Source organism: Dermacentor silvarum, chromosome 5 (genome assembly GCF_013339745.2).
Source record: "Dermacentor silvarum isolate Dsil-2018 chromosome 5, BIME_Dsil_1.4, whole genome shotgun sequence".
NCBI lineage: Eukaryota > Metazoa > Arthropoda > Arachnida > Ixodida > Ixodidae > Dermacentor > Dermacentor silvarum.
Window position 1 is genome coordinate 53,382,210 of NC_051158.1, and position 19,949 is coordinate 53,402,158.

The 19,949-nt window shown below is 45.8% G+C and overlaps 1 protein-coding gene across 1 annotated transcript in view; it reads right to left on the reverse strand.

Annotated features, from left to right (window-relative positions):
- The window catches only part of LOC125945694 (uncharacterized), a 44,220-nt gene extending 24,776 nt beyond the window's left edge, over positions 1 to 19,444 (reverse strand). The window contains exons 1-3 of the mRNA XM_049667936.1: positions 19,031 to 19,444; positions 18,492 to 18,901; positions 17,832 to 18,229 (exon numbers count right to left, since the gene is read on the reverse strand). Of these exons, the coding sequence (XP_049523893.1) occupies positions 17,832 to 18,229; positions 18,492 to 18,901; positions 19,031 to 19,214 (992 nt within the window). The 5' untranslated portion in view covers positions 19,215 to 19,444. The remainder of the gene's footprint in view (positions 1 to 17,831; positions 18,230 to 18,491; positions 18,902 to 19,030) is intronic.
- Between the last annotated feature and the right edge of the window lie 505 nt (positions 19,445 to 19,949).

Consider the following 19,949-nt stretch of genomic DNA (forward strand, 5'->3'; position numbering starts at 1 on the left):
GGTTCGCTGAGGAACAGCCGCATATGGCTTGCTTTTGGCGTTGAGTTACTGTATATGCTACCAAACGCAGCATATACAGTAAGTCTAGTTTCACGTGTCATAGGCACCAAAATTGGAAGTAGTGGCGTCTACGCGAACGTCCCAAATCACATTTGAAATTCGCGCTAAGGTGACGTTCACTAGGCGTAGCGTTGTGGGCCCGCCCCGCTCCAAGGTACGTTAACAGTGCAAGGCATTGAAGAAAGAGTGGAAGCACCGCGAAAGGGGGGGGGGGGGGGTGGCGTTCGAATGCCAATACCTCCGCTTCTAGTTAACGCGTTAAAGTACTTTTTGCTTGAAAGTATTTATGAAATAGCCTATTTAATACCAAATACATTTCTCGATTTCAATAAAAAGTGGTTCAGGGCCTCTTTAAGACTTCCATGTCACGCCAAAGCGCAAACGTGGACGGCGTGCATTCTCACACGTTCAGTGACCGACGAATGACTGCTAACAAGAGCGCTTGATTGAAATCAGAAGCACGCTAGATTCACATTAAAAGCTTTCTTCTTTCGTTTGGAATCATATTTTATCCGTATGTTCATTGGCTATTTCTTCTCCCGATCATGCTCTATCAAAATCGGACTCAACGAAATACCGAGTCTACAGTTTGCATATATAATTTTTCGTGGCAGTAGTAAAATAGTTCCACGTTGCATTTGCGAACCATGAGAGTATGCGCCCTTTATCCGACAGCGACTTCTGTTTCAAGCTGGTTGGGTAACGTTTATAGCTTGGGCCTAGTCAGAAGCCCGTGGTGACCGATAATCTGGGCAGAGAGAGAGAGAAGAAGGACAGAAGGCTGCTCAACGAGGCATGAGAGGAGTGGAATGCGAGGGTGCTGGGGACGCTTAGATGACACTGCCCAGATGAAAGATGAAAGTGGTTGTCTCCCGCCCTGGAATCAAATGCGGGCTGCGAAGAGCAACTCCTACACTGGGTCAACGCTGCCGTCACAAAAGTTGACAAACGGCACAGGGTTGGTTCGGAATCTGGGTCAGAAGTGGGTCAAGCAAGGAGCCATGTGAGGGAGTTGGGGTGGTGGGGGAGACGGCTTTCGGGCCACTCACGAAGCTTCGACAGAGCCAGTGAGCTGAGTGGTGGCTACGACAGTAGCAAGACGGTGGACTCCAGTCTAGCGTTATGAGTATGTGTGTGTGTGTGTACGTCAGTGTGTGTCTGTAGCCTGTGGCTTACCCTTTTGCGGGTGTGGTGTGCCAGTGGCGGGCCCCTTCTACGTAGAGGCTGTCATTGTAGGCTACCCGACAAGAAGATTTTATTTTGCAGATGGAAAGAGCCGGGAAATTATGGGTGGAAAAGACGGGTGGGGAAACAAATGAAACAGCCTGATCACGTGGGAAAGTTGATGTGGTACAGAAATTGAGGTTAAAGAGAACTATGTGATAAAGAGGAAATCTCTTTACGCCTTTTGGTAAGGCGTAATGCTTTCTTTGTTTTAATCTTAAGTATGTAAGCTATAGAAAAAAAAATCTGCACTGCCAAGGTCGTCTTTCTGAATGATGCAGACAACAGCCCCAAAAGTGAAAATTTGAGAAATTTCAGAAAGAGATACTAAAGTGCGACTTGGTCTTTTTTTTTTAAATTCACATCCGTCGCTTGTGCGAAAATATCCTGTGGAATAGATTTCATACTCCCATCTAGACTGAATTGCCATATACCGAGGTTTGATTACTGCCAATTGGAGAAAAATATACCAAATATAAAAATGTTCCTGTTAAATATTTGGGATTAAAAGCGAAAAGCAAAAAAAAAAAAGACAGGCAGAACTTAGCTGCCGCTTATTGTGAAAGTATGCGATAGCATGCTCAGAAGTTGGTGAGGTATGTATTTTTATATAGTTACGATGATATCACATCTAGCGCGCCTGCTTGAATCTATGTGAAGCGACGCTTTTGTAATGAGGTTAATAAAATGTTATAAAACAGTTTATCTTACGCGCTACATTTTGCAGCCCAGTACGACAGCGGGCAAGTTCACTCTTGCGCAACCTTCAGGATGGGCCCACTTCTTCCGAGTCACGTTACACGTCTGAACAGTTGCGCGCGCGAGTATCACGGCCGACTTTGCACTTTGCACTCTTTGCACTTTGCACACACTGATTTATCAGCGTCGTTTCAACAAAGTATTTCAGCGAACATATTAAAACAAACTTTTTTTAGTTGCCTGTGGCGGGGTGTGTGCAAATAGAGATTTTTGAGACCGAATGGTATACAATCAAATAGTGCCAGAAACAGCATTCTTAAAGTTGGCAAGTTTCTGTCAATATTAGTCTGTTATGAAGCGTTGCCTTTTAAAGGTATGTCGCCACCTTCGAGAAAAAAAAATTACAATTGTAGTTGGAAAGCTTCCGTAACATTTTACCATGTGCCGCAACGCCAAACAGAAAGTCCACGAAATTATTTTCCAGTGGCTTCCTGGCCATTGCGGGATCGGTGGAAACGATCACGTAGACAAAGCTGCCCGAGAGTCGCATCAAGAACAACACAGCGTTCCCATTGCTCTTTCCAGGACAGACGCTGCAAGGCAGCTTCGTCACCTGGCTATCTTTAACTGAGTAGAGCACCACAATATACGGCGCACGAGGCTACACGAACTGAACCCTTCCCTCCAACTCCGACCTCCACGCGGAATTCACCGACGTGAGGCATCACTTGTACACCGGCTGTAGTTGGGAGTGGCTTTCACGAAGGCGTACTGCGCTTTGATTGGAACGACCGAAAGTGCTACGTGCGACGTCTGCGGCATCGAAGAGAACATCGAACATCTATTGTGTCACTGCGATCGATTTCAGTCGGAAAGACAAACAGTATCGAACCCACAGGTGCTAATTGAAGACCGTCCCCATCGCTCGTCGGCCCACAAAGCTGTGAAAGCACTGTTGTCTTTCTTGAGGGCGAATGGCCTGTGTGACTGCCTTTGAACAGCTCAGGCCCTCCGCGTGCGTGCGCGAACTTACCGTGACCCTCCTTCCCCCCCCCCCCCCCCCCTCATCTCTCTATCTCATCTTTCTATTCCCTCTTTCCTGTCCCCCAGAGTAGGGTAGCCAACCAGACGCATTTCTGGTTAACATCCCTGCCTTCTCTCCTTCTCTCCTCCTCCTCCTTACCATGTAAAGCCTATGTAGTTAGAATCTTTCAGGAAATTGAATGACAAAAACTATAAAAACTTTTTCTGTATCATTTAAAATTTGCCGACATGTGTGTATTGCGCCCACCGTCATAACTATGAAATGATGGGTGCGAAACAAATTCCACTAGGCTGGTACATAACGGGGACACTAAACTGTGCAACCAACCACAATGATAGCCATATCTTGGAAAGAAAATGTGTTATCATCAAAAGACTGAAAAATGTAACTCTTGGCCGGTATTTTTTTTTCCGAAAGAATTGCCAATAGTATGCAAAGTTATCCCTCAGTTTTGGTTATTCTGCTGCATTGCATAGCTTAATGTATAAAGAAACAGCATGCAACATTTCAGGCACAAATATTTATTACAAGAAATGTTGTCCCTGCTCGCGTAACTATAAAATGAAAAACGAAAAGGACGTTTAGAGAAAAATGGGATGGAAAATAAGCAAATGTCTCGGCATTGAAAGCCCTCTAGTGAAAGTTTTTAACTGATCTAAAAAGAGCACATGTCCCAAAATACTTTTAAAAGCTTTGATAACGTATTAAAACAAATTAACATTGCGTAATATTCGAATCAAGAGATATCTTTGATGAAATTGTTCATTTTGTGAAATAAAAAAGTTTAATTTTGGTTAATGGGATGCAAACAGGTGGGGTTGGAAAAACATTCATTACTTTTCAACGGCATAAGATGAAACGTAATTCTTTTTGGAAAATATTCTGGAATAAGCAGAGAGTTTAGAATACTAAATGGTACAAAACCAATATTTGTTCAAAAAAATCCATTTTTGAAGGTGATGACATACCCTGAAAGCACAAAGAAACAGGAGCAAACAAGTGGTTACTTCATATGCACTGGCTTCTTCAGAGAGTGCGAATGATCGCTGTACAGTCAGCGAAGTATGGCTGCCTAATTAATTGACGTAGCCGGCTCCACAATGCAAGTTATCACGTTTTATGTCTACACTATGCCCGCAGTGGTGAAAAAAAGTTATTGTACTTCTTGCTCTAATTTTATGTATATTTGGGTGTAGTTGACGCTTTGAAATAATCGAAATGTATTCGAAAAACATTCCCATTTATGAATATTGACGGTTGGGTTCGAAGACGGAATCAAATACGACACTATTCGATTCGTTATTCGAATGTTTCGAAACCTCGCGCAGCCCTACCTTTGGACATATACTAAGATTCTAGTCCAAGAGCGAGCCTATATACTAAGAGCCGGATATTACACACACAAATGAAATGTATAATCGACTAATTAACCTAAACCCAATACTTTCACCATATAATTACTGTACTGTCATTAGCACAAGACCCAAGATGAGTAGGATTTCGATTTTTTTTTCTGCGACCAATTTTCAGCAGCTAACTGAAGTTAGCCTTTCAATTTATTGTCACCTTTGAACCCCTACTTATAACTTTCTTTTTTTTCCCTAACGAATGCGTGTTCTGTTCCCGTACGCACTATTAATTATACCTGCGTTTGGTTGGGGCAATAATAGAAAAGTCCTTCCGAGAAAATCACTTACTTTCACTGTTTCCAAAAGTTTGAGCTTGCTTTTAATGAAGCCGGTTTTCATGGCGCATCTTTTTCTTTCTCCAATTCGAAGCCGACTCAAGTGTCAAGAGACCATCTGACAACGAGACAAATCAATTCACTTCGTTTGAAAGGGCTTCATTTCTACAGAGGTGGTTGACCCTATCATCACTGTTCCTTACCCGGTTGCTTGGAACGCTTTCCGAGATATCGCTTTGATCATGAAGGCACCCCTGTCATGCGCTTTTCTCTGACAAAAGACGGCGAAGTCTCGGATCCCTCGAAGGAGAAGAGATCAGGAAGTGCGAAGTGCGCAATCGTAAAGCCTTCCGTCTTACCTTGTTACGATGATGCTTCTTTTATTTTTATCCCCTCGCATTCGAACCGCGTACGGGGCCGGATTTGTGTCAGTCTCTGGGCCCCAGATTTATCTCCCACGCTTTTCAGGAAGGCGTGACAAAAACTTCAAGCGCGCAACCAGATGAAGACGGTGAAATAAGACAAAGACACAAAAGCGCTCGTGTGTCTCAGTTCTCTTTCACGTTCCTCGTCTGGTTGTGGGCTTGAAGTTTTCCTGATGTCTTACCAACACGACCAAACAGCCACGTTTTCAGGAAGGACATGGTAAAGTACACAGTATGGTTCTTTGGCTTACGTCTAGCCCGCGCCGAGACGGTGAGCACTCCCGGTCCGCCGATTGGTACTCGCATGTTGCGGGCCTTCCTCTCGTCGCCAAAGATATCGACGTTGTTCCTTTTAAAACAAAATATATTTACTACAATACGTACAATCAATACATGTCAATGCATGAGGCTAGATGCACTCAACATGGGTTGGTCCTGTCTAGCTCTGTTGCGCGACACCGGTCTCTGCTAGATCGCCTAAATAGCTGCAGCCATGGGCACGCCGCTCTATGGCGTCCCGTTACTAGGCCCTAAATTTCAATTGCCAAGCGCGGCATGACAAAATCAGTGGAGTCGAAAATCACCGGGCCTTACCGACACCACCCAGATAGCACAATACCTGTTCACTCCGATCCATGACGTCCTGCTACCTGAACCGACTGCCATATAATCAAATGGGGTTGCTCCCGAGTAAGCCACGGCGATTTCGACGTCCCCAATTTTGTCACGCCAGGTCTGGCAATGTAAATTTCAGGCCAGGTAACATGGCGTCGTGGATCGGATTGAACAGGCCTCGTGCTATCTAGCTGGTGCTGGCCTTATTCGCCATTAAATTCTACGGCAGTAGAACCAGGTAGCGTGACGTCATGCATATATGAACGCGGCCGTTTTGTGCTAGCCAGGTGGCATTGGCTAGACTCCCTCGGACTGTCCTACCTGCCGTCATTACCACGTGCTCACGTCCCGCTCTCCCTCGGTCAAGTCGACCTTCTACTGGACAAGAAAACTTGGAGGCAGCCACCAAAGGTCAAGGACATTCCTGAATAAGCTCCGGCCAAAGCACCGCGAAATTAGGAGCTTGTGTACGCACTCGAGTCGGGCACACCAAGGATGTCGGCCTCTTGAGCGGCTTCCACAGGGGTCGAGGGCACTTCCAGTTTCTCGTCCCTTTTCTGTGTGCCCGAGCCGAGCGACTATGCGTAAGAAGCCTTTATAAGAAACTAATTGAGCTGCGTACCATCGTGGTTTTCAAGCAATAAGGAAATAATCAGAGGCAAATGCACTCAATCTTCGTTTCCTTTTCTGTTTCCCATGGATGAGTCAAACTTCATAGTTCATAGCATAAATTACACAGACAACAAGAACAAAAAAAGGTGGAAAAAACAATCAACAGCATCTTTCATAGACTGCGTGATTGATTTAGCCATCCCGCCAGCTCTATCTATTATCGTAGCATTGGTAAGCTTGATTGGTAAGCTTTAAAGGGCAGTTGCATTCCTTTGACGTAACTTTGGATTTCTTTTCAAACCGGCCTTTTTTGGCCGGAGCATTTCTGCCATATATAAGGCGAACAAATTGTTGTTCCTAGCGTACGCTCCTTTGTCAGGTTAATAAGGAGCGCATAGAGGCGCAACAATGTCAGCCCTATTAACAACTAGATGCATCACCATCTAAAAGCGGGATATACCTTCACACATTCGTAAGCTGGAAATAATTTATTTCGGAAGTATTTCTCTGAGGAGATTGTTATTGATCGATGTAGGCTAAGTAATTAGTGATGCTCTGGCGCATGCGCCTGTTTACCTAGACCATACCTTTGTATCCTTTATTTGTGCATCAGAGTTGCTTACACTATAAACATCATTCTTGCTTCAAGTGGCATGTGTCTATCTATTCTTTCAAAATATCGTAAAATTTCCTTTTTCACACTCTCTTCTGCCACGTTTTAAACAACGTTCCCAATCCTCAAAGTGAGGGTGACAGTATACAGAAATATATAACCATTTAGGCAAAAAAATCACCAGCCCTTCCCCTGTAGAGAAAATGGGGGTAAGCGAAGCTTGTCGGTTGTGTATCTGACCTTGATAATGACTTGATAATGAGGCACGCCACAATGGGGGGACTCCGAATTACTTTCTACCACCGGGGTTTCTTTAATGGACGTTTTAACGGGCGTTTTCGCACTTCAGCTCCACCGAAATGTGGCTGCCGCGCTCGGGATTTGCTCCCGCCGCCTCGCGTTGAGTATTAATTTTATTTACAAAAATGTTTTCATCGAAACTGAAAAAAAAAATATTAACTCAAGTACCATGGTGTCAGCTACGTAGTTTAGTAAAAAATGAGGATGTTGCAATACTGTCAACTGCACCTACTGGGGCATCTAAAGCGCACAAATGGAAAGGCGCACCAAAAAAAACGTCATTGCCATTTTACTGTATATTATCCTTATACAATGCCAAAAGTAACACCCTCACTGCGATAAGACGCTTGGTAAGCCATAGAAGGTGCCAAATAGAAAGGGTCGGTGGCGACGGCCACCTTGGCATGACGTTTGCTATGGTCTAAGTAGCTGCTTATCAGCATAAGTTGACTACACTCTATCCTAAAGAAGCCAGTTATTTAGTGTGGAATATGTTGAGAACCTTATTTGCTGAGCATACCAGGCAGGAATACGAAAAAAAACATTTTAATAAGCAACCAAATGACAAAATCAGACATATCCTCGATCGCCTAAAGCAGGCCTAAAGCAGGCTGTGATGATTATGTGTGGGCGCTGGTCAGCCAGACGCACAAGAAGCAACCAGAGACACAAAGAGACTTATTTATGACACGAACGGCACATGGGACGAATACAGGAACACGAACTATACAGATAAACTGGGTTAACTGTCACTGGCGAGCACTCACAGTTCTAATCAGGAGTCCGGCCTTGTGGCGACGGCTCGGCGGACTTGGCTCTGACGGCGGTGGGTATACGGGCGGCGGTTGACGTTCAGGGTGGCACCAGGACGTAGCCCGGTTCCGGAGAGTTAGCTCTGGGTCATAGCCCGAGCTCGGCACCGTAGCGGTGGGATGAGAGCCGGGGCGAAGCCCAGCACAGCAGTGGGTGAAAGCTGGGGCGGCGCCCGGTTCGGAGAACAGGACCAGGGCTCTGGGTCGTAGCCCGAGCCTGGAAGCACGGCAGCGGTCGTGCGAGCGGGGACGAGGCCCAGCTCCGCAGGACCCGCGTCGATGGTAGAAGCCGGGGCGGCGCCCGGTTTGTGGAACAGGACCAGGGGGCTCTGGGTCGTGGCCCGAGCCCGGCAGCACGGCAGCGGTCGTGCGAGCGGGAACGAGGCCCAGCTCAACAGGACCCGCGACGATGGTGGAAGCCGGGGCGGCGCCCGGTTCGCAGTGCAGGACCGGGATGCCGGGACGTGGGCCGGCGTTCGGTCCGCTCCATCTCGCTGCACTGCCCGTTCTGTCAGCTTGGCTGCCCCGTCGTTCTAGATGGTGTCTCCCGACACGCGCACCGACCACGCGCACCAGCGACGCTCACTCCCGCGCTTTTCGGCCCCGCACGCCGAGCACAAGCACGGAAAAGCCCGCGCATTTCAAATATCGGTTCCGCACACCGATCACGAACATTAATTTGTCGTCCTCCTACCACAAGGCCTAAAGCTTTCTTACAATTGCAATGACGCTCATTACACGTATTAATGAACATTGCAGCACAAGTCCAATCAAAAGTGTTTTAAGAAGTATGGGGCACGTTTTATACATATTTTTTTTTCATCAGCTTTTCATCCACTCTCTGACAATCCATAATCGTGCGCGAAGCGGATTAAATTCACCTCTGTGTGAGGAATGTTTGCGAAAGCTACATTACTACTGATTACTCTTGCCTCACTCCTCGTTATCGCCTTTGCTAAATTACCAACTTGCTGTTTATGGAGAAAGCAGCAACACAATGATTTCCTCTAGTTTACATTGATTACATAACAATTTGAACATTTTACCACATGAAATCGGTTGATCACGAGAGAGCACCCAGTTTTTTCACTACAAGTGACACGTTCGGCTTACAACATGTTAAACTGTGAAATGCGAATGCTGTCCAAACAGTGGCCGCTGCCGTTGAATGAGTCACAGACTGAAAGGACGATGACTCCAAGTCGATAAGTGGGCGTTGCTCGGGACATTGCTTTATAACGGAACGAAAAAGTCAACCGCCCAATTTAGAAGCATCGTGCAAGTTATCTTCAGAAACAACGTGACTTGCAACCTGATTAATACGGCACAATTTCGCTCTCGGTTGCACAGTCGCCTGTCGTCGGGCGCTGACACCCATACGGTGTCAGTGCGTGGGTGTGACACCCGGCGAGTAATTAGGGAAAACTGCTGCATCCTACATCTCTTATCGTTGCCTATGCAAAACATGCAAGTGCGCTGCACCTCATAATTTAATCTAACCGAGATTGCGTAGCGGGCGATAGTGCCGTAATAAGGTATCGACACGCGGATTGGTGGCTTCATTGCTTCCGCTTTCCCTTTCCTGACAGTCCAAGCTTTCCAAATGCTTGGCATAGCTTTAGCAGTGCTACTAACGGAATGCGGACACATTGATTTGGGCAGGCTAGATGTATTGGTAGGCGTGGTTACAGTATTGTGCGCATCATTATTTAGGTAATAAAAAGCAATATCACAGTTCAATCAGCCACATATTGTGGCACGTATGACCCAGGCAAAGGTAATTCATTGTGCAGCATTCTTAGCCGTGCGACTATCATTTGTGACCACGCCTTTCGCAAAGCCCGCGCAAATGTCAGAATTTTGCATGAGCTGTAAACTCATATTTCAAATTTCTACGCTTCAGATACCGTAACGGTTGTACTTAACTGAACTACAATATCAGCTGTGGCTAAAGGTAGGGCCGACGTATCTCTTGAAAGGTTTTCAAATGCTTAAGCATTTCTAAGCTTACAGAACGAAAAACCAGTCCGTCCGCGCTGTAACGATCGCTCTCAAGATAGCGCCCGCATCAGCGAGCGAATTCCCCTTCGCGCTGCCTCTCGCTTCAACACGAGCTACGCGGCGAGAACACAGAGCACGCGAAGCTGTCAGCACTCGGCGCACTCTGTCCCCATCGCAGATGGATTTCAAGATATGGCCCTCGCCGCCGGGCCAGACGCAACCGTCGCTGGTCTGTGCTTCATCATGCTTCATAATGGTTCGACGCCCATCGATAAGGCGCTAAAGAGCGATAACGGCTTATAATGATCGGAGGAACATCATCAGCGCACCTGGCACCGCGAACTGCACTAGTTTGCTTGCGTCACCAATTCACCTTGCGCCGCCGTCCGCAGCAGTTTGTGTCGCCACCGCAATGTCGTTTATAAGGTCCGATGAAGTTTGATAACATTGATAATGAAACTTCGGCTGCGTAGAGATGATCAAGCGTTAGACGCTTCGTTAGACGGACTCGTTTTTTTTTTTAGTGAAGATACGCCGGACGTAACTCGTTGGTTTTTGCATGTTTCACGGCTTCTTTAGGCATGCACAATGAATCTAATAAGAGACGTTAGGCATAAGCACGTGTTAAAGGTAAATTAGGCTTCGCTCGCGTCAACATTCATTCTTTCTGTGTAGCGGGGGAAGCACACCTTAGTGAATGCAGCCGAGGCTCATCGGTATCCTCATAGCTGCCGGAAAAACTGCCGCATCTGCTTGAATAGCGTTTTTGCGCGCTTTCACGGGAAGAAAAACGGATTTTATTTGGTGCCTCTCGACGCCATACTATGGCAAGACGTCTCTCTCGCGAGCGTACCAATAACACAATTACGCTCCGCCGCCGATCAAATTGCGCGATTCATAGAAATGCTTCCGTATTGCTGTTTTTCACACTTACTAAGATGCCGACGTTGAAAGCTGTGATCCATACTTTAAAACACACGTAAACTACTTGAAGCAGAGAAGCGCCTCTACACCTAATAGTTAGCCCTGCTACAGTTCAGGGTAACTTAGCTGACCGCTCTTCAAGAAGCCTTCCGTTTTCGTTCGTTGTCTACCATTTGCTTTGTCACTTACAAGCATTTCTTTCCATGACTCTTCTTCGGGAGACTGTGCTGTAATCATGCTGAAATTCATACGACTAATAAAAACATCTAAAAAAAATTGTCAGCCATTCCACTGGGGTGATGTAGAAGACCAGCGAACCTGTACTATTGTGGGAATTATGTATTTCCAGTTACGACAATTAAGTTGTCATGGTGTAATTGGTAATTTGAACTATTAAAGAATGAGACATATATATGATCCGGTGGTTTTGATTTATTTAGTGACCACAGGGACCATGGTCTTTTGGTCGCTACTGTACACCGCCATAGGGTGCACGGCAAAGGTTGGCACTAGGGAGGCTACATGCAAAGCTGAGTGGCATGTATTCCCTCTAGTTGGCACGTTCTTCACAAACATTTCACCAACGCCACGCTAATTCAGTGCGAACGTGTAGGGAGCCTACATGCAAGCGCCGTTTTAAACGGCGCTTGCATGTAGGCTCACTACGAACGTGGGCAAAACACTGCCGCCGTCAACAGTTGTACGCGTTGTTTGTGTGACCGCACACAACCGCTGTCAAAACGCTAGCTACGTGACGGCCAGCAGGGCTACGTGACGCAGAGGCCGGCAGGGCTGCGCGCATGCACCGCAGTGGGAAAGCGGGCACACACACGCACAGTCTAGAGTGCCTCGATGCCCTCCTTGCCCACCGCTCCCCTTTCACTGGGAAGTCGCGTTTGCTCTCCACCGTGCGTTCGTACCCCGTGAAAGCTAAAGCCCCTCAATGAAGAAAAGTAGCGCCATCTCCTCTCTCCTCCTCCTGCGCCGGCGTTCACTCTCTCTTCTGTCGACCGTGGCTCCCCCTACGCGGTGCCTACGTGTGAAGCGCTGTGGCTACGTGTCGCTCGCGCTCTTGAACTCGTATTTTGATCGGAATTTTTCGCGTTATGTTATGACTGGCTGCCGAAACAACGAGAGGACGCATAAATGCCGTTGCGCTTAGATGGCTGTACTATATTAGCGGTGATACAGTGAGCCTAAAGCCTCTAAGTCGGGCTTTAACTGAGCCATGCCACGCGCGACTTCGGCGTTGGTTGACTGGCGCCGTCATCTCCGCGTTTCAGTAGCTCCAGTCCCTCGTAGGCCAGCGGCTAGCGTGCACAGCGGGCCTCTATTTACTCGTGTTGAGAAGTCCGAGCGGTCGCGAAGGTTCCATGGATGGTGCAACGCCAAGTTTCGAGAGGAGGAGATATCCAGAGAGATCAGAAAAACGGTTTTATATACAAACGTACATATTTCACAAGTAAGGCTCCATGTTATTGGAGCCGTCTACATGCTAACATCTTTGCAAGTTCTAGCGTTTACATCTCCGAGCGTCTGAAAACACTCAAGTCGCGCTTTTTATCCCTTTCGTTTCCCACTTTCACTCGACGAGGGAATGCACTTTGGTTCTTCTTAGCCAAAGACCATCTTCAACTAGTTCGTCATATCTCGCTATGATGTGCCATCGTTTCCTGCCGGGCTCCGCCTCCAATCTTTCCTGATCGCCCCCGCACACAGGCAACGGTTGACACCTTGGGAACCAAACGTTGATGTCGTTGCCACGGGGAATGCTTGACGCTGGCCCCTTGCAAGAATTAGTCGCCTCTCCGTGGCGGTCAGTTCGCGGAAGCCACCATTTCCAGGGAGAGCGGTGGCTGTTGTCTTATAATGGGCTCCAGGTTGGCGCGTCGCAGTCGGCGCCGGGCCTCGTCGTAGCTCGGGCGGGCGCTGGTGCTTCACGAAACACACCAAGAGCGACGTTGTCGTTTTAGCTACGCACGAGGCCGATGACCCATTGCAGTCTGGGGACTAATTGCACATCCATCAGTCCCAGGTGACTGACGGTGACACTTCCCGGCCGCGACAAACGTGAAGAGCACTTGACATGTTCACGTCTGTCGATGAGGCCTCCTTTGTCCCGAAGGAACCGCCAGACACAACACTCGCGAGCAACAGGACCGTGCGACGCACCTGCTTTTTCAGCCGCCATGTTTGTTTTGATGTCTCGCAGTGCGGCAGCGGCCGCGCCGCTGGTTGGTTGACCGGTTGTAATCCCGCAGCGAATGCTTTCCCATAATTCCTGATGCGATACGCTTCTGTTTACATGCGCCGCTGAAATGCGCATTCTTCATTTCAACTACCCTTGTTTGGCGCATTGGATGCGATACGCCTTCCTAGCGAATTACCTCGTTTACATGAGATACGATACGCTTGAAAGCTGATACGATACGCTTCTGTCGTATTCATGTAAACGCCGCTAATGACTACGCTTCGGGAGTGAATGATCCACCAGCTGTATATATGCAGTTGTCTTACAGGTTTCACTGACTAGTGAGCTACCGATCATTCGGCGGAAGCGGTCCGTCGATAATGAGGCTAGTGGCTTCGCTCGCTTGCAGGAAGCCTTACACTACTCCACACATTTTTTCTTTTCTTTTTTTGCGGACTTGAGTAGCGCGGCAGCGGTCATCTTACAGGTGTATGCGAGGCTGCTTTTGCGGATCATATTGCCGCTTGCATGTGCTGCGCGCGGGTCCGAGAAATTCTACCCTGCGTATTGTATCTACTATCTTATCAAATGCAGAGCAGAAACTATGAGTTAACATCCAGGTTTGTCCTGGCCACTGACAAAGCCACGCAGGAATGAGTTAACTCTACAATCAAGGGCGTTGCAATGGGGATAGCATTGCTAGCAGTTCTTTCGGGGGATTGTTCGTTTTCCAATATTGAATAACTGACTTAATGCACCCGCAACACGGAATATGTCATATAAAGCGAAGGAGCAAGCTGTCACAATAATGATCCCCGGTTATATCAAATGTGGAGAGAATATTTTTTTTTATTCATGCGTATGAGCGTTTGGTAGAGGACATGACAGCATTCAGGTGCCCTTGCGTCATGCACACTTTACGCTGTTTCCACGTTTGCAGTCGCATACAACTAAAAAACGCAGCAATGCCTCTCAAAGGAGGCCAATGGCTTCCTTTGTTGACATGTCATGACGTCGCGTTTAATCTCCTCGCACCTGCTAATGCGACATCGCAGAGAGCTGATAGCGGCAAGGGGTTTAACCACAAATTAACTGCATTCCCCGCGACTGCATGACAGTTGGTCGAAGGGCTTCTTCCCAGTTTACCTCCGAGGTGCATTTGCCACTCCTCTGTTTAGTTCTGCTCGACTGCTAGCGCCCAAGATGATAAAAAAAAATAACATACAAGCAATGCTGTACGTTTGCGCATTTTGTTCGAAAAGCCCGTTACTCACGTTCTTGCACAACGTTTATTTGTTCAAGGACCAAGTTTCGAATGAAGCAATTAGGGGAGGAAATATTTCAGTAATTAAAAATCAGAGCAACAGGTAGAACCAGCAAATGTTGCATGAGCTTTTGCAAGGAGCACATACCTTGTGCACCTAAGCTATGTCAAGTGTTGATACGTACTAGGGGCCAACATGGGTGCACTAGTCGTTTACAATGGCTATTGCACCCGTCCTCCTCCTGCCGCAATAATTTTTTAAGAAGGTTTTTGGTGATGCAGTGGTTAAGAATAGAGCAATCGAAGTTAACTGTGCCGTTTCTCCTCAGAGAAGGGACACGGAACAGCAAGTACACAACAAGTCACATTGTTAATATTTTTATTTTGCGTATATGGCACAACAAAAATGCGAGACGTTAATAAAAACTTAATTAGTAAACTTACATACACATGACTTTGGCAGACTAGGTGAACAAGATAACCAAAGAAACCACAAGAATGCCAGAAACGTCTGGTACTAAACAGAACATCACAGTTGACTTGGTTGCTTTGTCACTTTGCATTGATGGCATATGGAACATGTGCTATGTTGCCCGCGATCTCGCGTCCACAAGCTCTATTGACTTTGCAACTATTCTTTATATCACAGCGGAACAGTTGTGTTGTATTGAGGATAGTGCGGGCCTTTACATTTTGTTTCCATATTTCTGAAAAGCAATGTAGGGTCAGCTCATTCACCTGTGGTACATTAAACAGCCCCAAATGCAAGCATGCAGCACAGTTCACAGGAAGTAACAGGCCGAAGTTGCAGACATTCATTCCACAGGTCAGACTTGGTACTTGCCTCTGGCTATTTGAAGAAACATGTGACAATCACAAGTGTTCAACACAGCATGACACTATGATGCACAGAATGACCAGATATTGCATTCAGCATGCTAGTGAAAGTCGTGAAAACAAGAACAGAGAAAATAAAATACCGAACAGGCATGCGAAAATAGTGCCTGCTAAAAACATTTTCTGAAATATTGCCAACATGCACAATATAACTAATATAACACACATGGAATTTAAACACTCCAGAAAACAACAATGACTAGTAATAAATGATTTGTGACTTAGGTACTCAAATGGCAGGCGCACATACTCATAACTCTGAAACAGATGGAGAGTGAAAGGAATTATGACAAGAATAAAGAAGGTTTAAAAGAGTTTACTGGGGTATGCTTGCTTTCAAAACAAACATGTCGTCAATATCATTACCAAAACATCCTTAAACATAAAATGATGCAAAGACAGATTGAGAATATATTTACACGAAAGGCACAGAGTTTGACCTGAGCTGGTGCACTCTACTCTGCAACAGACACAAAAAGAAAGAGGGAGAGAAAACATTTACTTGGGCCATCATGGTCATTGCTCTTGGGGTCGAGCAATGCTAGTATAGAAATTACAAAAGGCATGAAAATATTTTCTGGTTGTGTTAAAGGAACACTAAAGATTTAAAAACTAAACCACTTTAGACTATTATATTATTTCACAACTTTAGAGTATATTATATTATTTCACAACTTTGCAGCCATTCATTTTATGATAATAGGTTGATTATTAGGAGAGAAAATGAAGGTCAAAGTACATCATCTGAAGTTTTGACCTGTTACATCAGTGTGACATCATGCATTTCAAAGTATATTTTTGGATTCGGGCGACACCAACTCAGTAAATGTCCCCGGAACTCTCAGTGCATGGCTGGTTTAGAACACAATGTAGTTCATTGGAACCAATAAAGAACTAAGCCGATAAAGAACTAACAGGTGCCTTAAAAATCCACGTCATGGCGAGCTGGAGCAGGAACTTCAAGGCAGCGTTGCAACCAGTCATTTCTTTTCTGGTTTATCAAGCGTCTCCTGGTGGTAGGAGTTGTGTTTTTTGTATAATAGAAGGGCAGTTTTCCAATACAGGAGAAATTAATTTTCTCTACATATCGCTTTAAGCTTCCAGCTTGACGTTATTTTACATTACTGGTTGCTACCTGTTTACCAATACTCCTACTGCCACATTTCACAGTGGACTTGATCTCCGCCAAGCGCTGGTTCTCCTTGCGCAAATGTATTTGAAGCCTCGTTTTCAAGTACACTTTGAGCAGTTTGTTCGCAATGTTGTGACAATCTGGAAAACAATTCACATGTGTAACACTTTGCAGCACACATTCCTCAAGCTGGGAAAGTGTTAGCTCATTCTGCACAAGTTGTGCACTGTTCACGCGGAAAAGATTTTCAGCACTTTCCAAAAACTGAACAACAGCTGGTGAAGGCAAAGCAAGCCGTATCTTCTCTGTATAAGATTTAAGCTGAGTAAGTGTGTTGGCATCTTTGCATGTTACAGCTTTGCGACATTCAGAACAAGTAGACATATTTTTCTGGACATTATTTACAGCATAACCAGCAAGGTACTCAAAAGACTCTTGCTCAAGAGAACTTAATGCAAGAACGTCATCAGGAAAAGCAATGTTCGTAGGGTCGACATTCTGCTTTTGTCTTGCTGGCAGGCTGCTCAGACCTATTAGCGAGTACCCAGTGTCATGGTCATAGCTACCAGATTTGCTTGGCCTGAAGAACTGCGCCATTGTTGCTGCACGAATCGCACAGCGAAACTCGAGTGGCCTGGGGACTGGATTTTTAGACCGGAGGGTTGAAAACAGGTTTTCTAGCGCATCTTGCCCAAACCGACTTAGCAAAACGCAAACATAACCTTTCTTATTAAGATAATAATCCTGGAGCTCAAGGGCAACTGTAGTTACTAAAATAACGCCAGTTTGGACGGGCTTCCAGAACTGTTTTCCGACACCTATCTTAATTTTTGAGAACAAGCTCATGACATCCTTCATGAAAGAAATTGTCTCAACATACTTTGCGTCATCAAATTTGCTGATAGCCAGCTTGGTTGTTCTTGATGTCATTATCTTAAACCATTTAAAAACGGTTTCGAAAAACCAAGCTGTAGTCAAGGCATCTTCTGACAGGGCCTCTTTTTGAACTAGAAGGCGTAATGCAGCTGCTGTGTCACGATTAAACAGCGAGAATGCCAGTCCAACTTTCATTTTTTCATAATGACCGGGGTCAAGGCAAGAAGGTTTAAGGTGAGGCGCAATGTTGAGCTCAAGTTTAGAGTCGAGTTCGAGAAGCTTTTTCACATGGACAAGGCTTACTTCATTAGATGATAAGCCAAGTTTCCCGACTAGATCTTCAGGCAAAAATATTGACTGTCCTCGGGTAAGGTGATTACGAAGATTCTTGAGCAAATGGGCCACGTCTGCCATAAAGTAAAGCTGCCGACTGTTATCGCATGGATGGCAACAAGACATTTTGTTGTGGCAGTATCTTCCAACAACAATCCCAAATTCTTTCCAAAGTGCTTGATTGCCACCACCCATGTCGCAGACTACTGCATCTATTTTTATTCCAATGTCTTCACATTTTTTTATAATGTCAATAACTACAGCTTTCACGGTAGCACTGCAAAAGGAATTTGATGTAAAATGATATGCCACCGTTTGTTTCCAGCGGGTGGTCACTCCAGCGAGCATAAAAACCAGACCATGTGTAGCCATTGCATCCTCTGGGAGGGTCCCATCTGATAAGGGAATGGTTGGTTTCCCAATCACTCCTCCAGTTCCTTGGTCATAGGCGAGCCCCGATGCAAGTTGCATTTCATCCAATAACAGGACGGCGTGCCGCTCGTAGTCCTCCATGAGGTCCACCTGATAAATAGAAGATAGCATGTAAACTTGGTATGTCACATGATAATGAATGCTATACCAGCATTTAAAAATAAACGTAAAAAAAACTCAGTAACTGAATGCAGTAGCCAGAGGAAACAGCAGCCACTGAATGTATTCCCTGTTTCCCCGAAAGACTCAACAGTGCTTGTAGTTAGTTTTCATACCACCTCAGAGCCTTATTGCTGAAGTAGGTAAGCTCAGCAAGGGAAAAACAAACACCTGCTATGCTAAGCATACTCACTTTGATGGAAAGAGACGGTAGGATTTCATGAAGTATGCCAGGTGAAAACTTGAAGTTTTCTAGGTGCCTCTGAAGCGTTCGTTCCGATGGCAGTGGCGTCCCAATCTCTTGAACGATGTTGTAACCCCTACGTCCGCATGTGAGCCTGATCTTCAGCCCCTTCTCTATAGTAGGCGTTGACCATGGCGTGCCACGCATCGTAGGCCTCTCCATGCATTGCAGCTGGTCAGTTCCTAAAAACTGATCAACCCGTCTCTTGAGGAGGTTCTTCTCTTGTACTGCAGCATTTTTCTGTCGCTGACAAACAGACAGTCTTCGTTTGTGGCTTTGCAGCTTATCCTCCAGTTCTGCAATTCTCTTGTGCAGAGCAGCCACGTTTGTTGTCGAAAGGACCTCGGCTGATGAGCTCCCTAGTTGAAACAAAGTCAAAAATTGAATCATAAGGCAAGAGCAGTCACATCATGTCTTATTTGTTAAGCAATAGAAAGTGTTCATATTCAACTTTGAAAATCTGCTTTGAATTCAAAAGAAAACCTCACCATCAACTTGGACTACAGATCCAGGCAGAAGCTTGTCGCTAGCAGATATAGGAGAGGTTTGGAGGCCTGGACATATTGCACATGTGTGGCTGGGTAATGAGGCAGCTGAGTATTCTGAGTGAGAAACACACCAAGAAAATAAGCTATAGAAGGCTGTGCGAGAATAAACAAGTGTAATAAACATCTGCAGTTGCCAGAAGAAATGTATTCTCCGCTGACCTTTTCCATTATAAGGACCTCAATCGTTGAGACCAACTGAAAGTTGCTCTGCAGTTAACTTTGAGGCTTTATTAGCTGTACTTGTGCACATATGACATTGGCTGATACTCAGCTGCTGACTCAAACCTAGGTCAGCCTAAGGCAACCAGAGTGTGTAATGCTCCTCTGACCCAACCCCTTACACAGGCACATAGGCAGGGGAGGGCTCAGCCCGCCCCCCTCCACCCCCGAAATTCGTCCAGTCGGCCATTAACGCAAGAGAATGGAGGCCCAAGTACTACAAGTAGCGGCGTGTGGATTTAAACAATAAAAAACAAACGATAGTCAAGGAACTCGCCAAGAACAGCTACCCAAGAACCTTTATTCGGAAAGCACTTTAATTCCAAAAGCACAGCACAACGAATGTTTGCGTTCTGCATCTTTTGTGTCATGAAAGCATATGCGTGTTTTGGTTCTTTGTTGTCCCAAATATGTGTTTTTTGGTTAAGAATTGCTGTCATAAAATGGCTCACGTTTTTCTCGCAGGCCTGTTGTTGAGACAGAGAGTGAGAACTTGGGTAGAGAAAGCGTCCGACAATTTTTTTTTATTTGCCACACATCTAAGTGGGCACCTGGATTCCTTTGCATTCTTTTTTTTGTCACTACTCTTTTCGTTATTGACTCTGTATGGCACTTCTAGGTGGAGATTATTTGGTTGGAA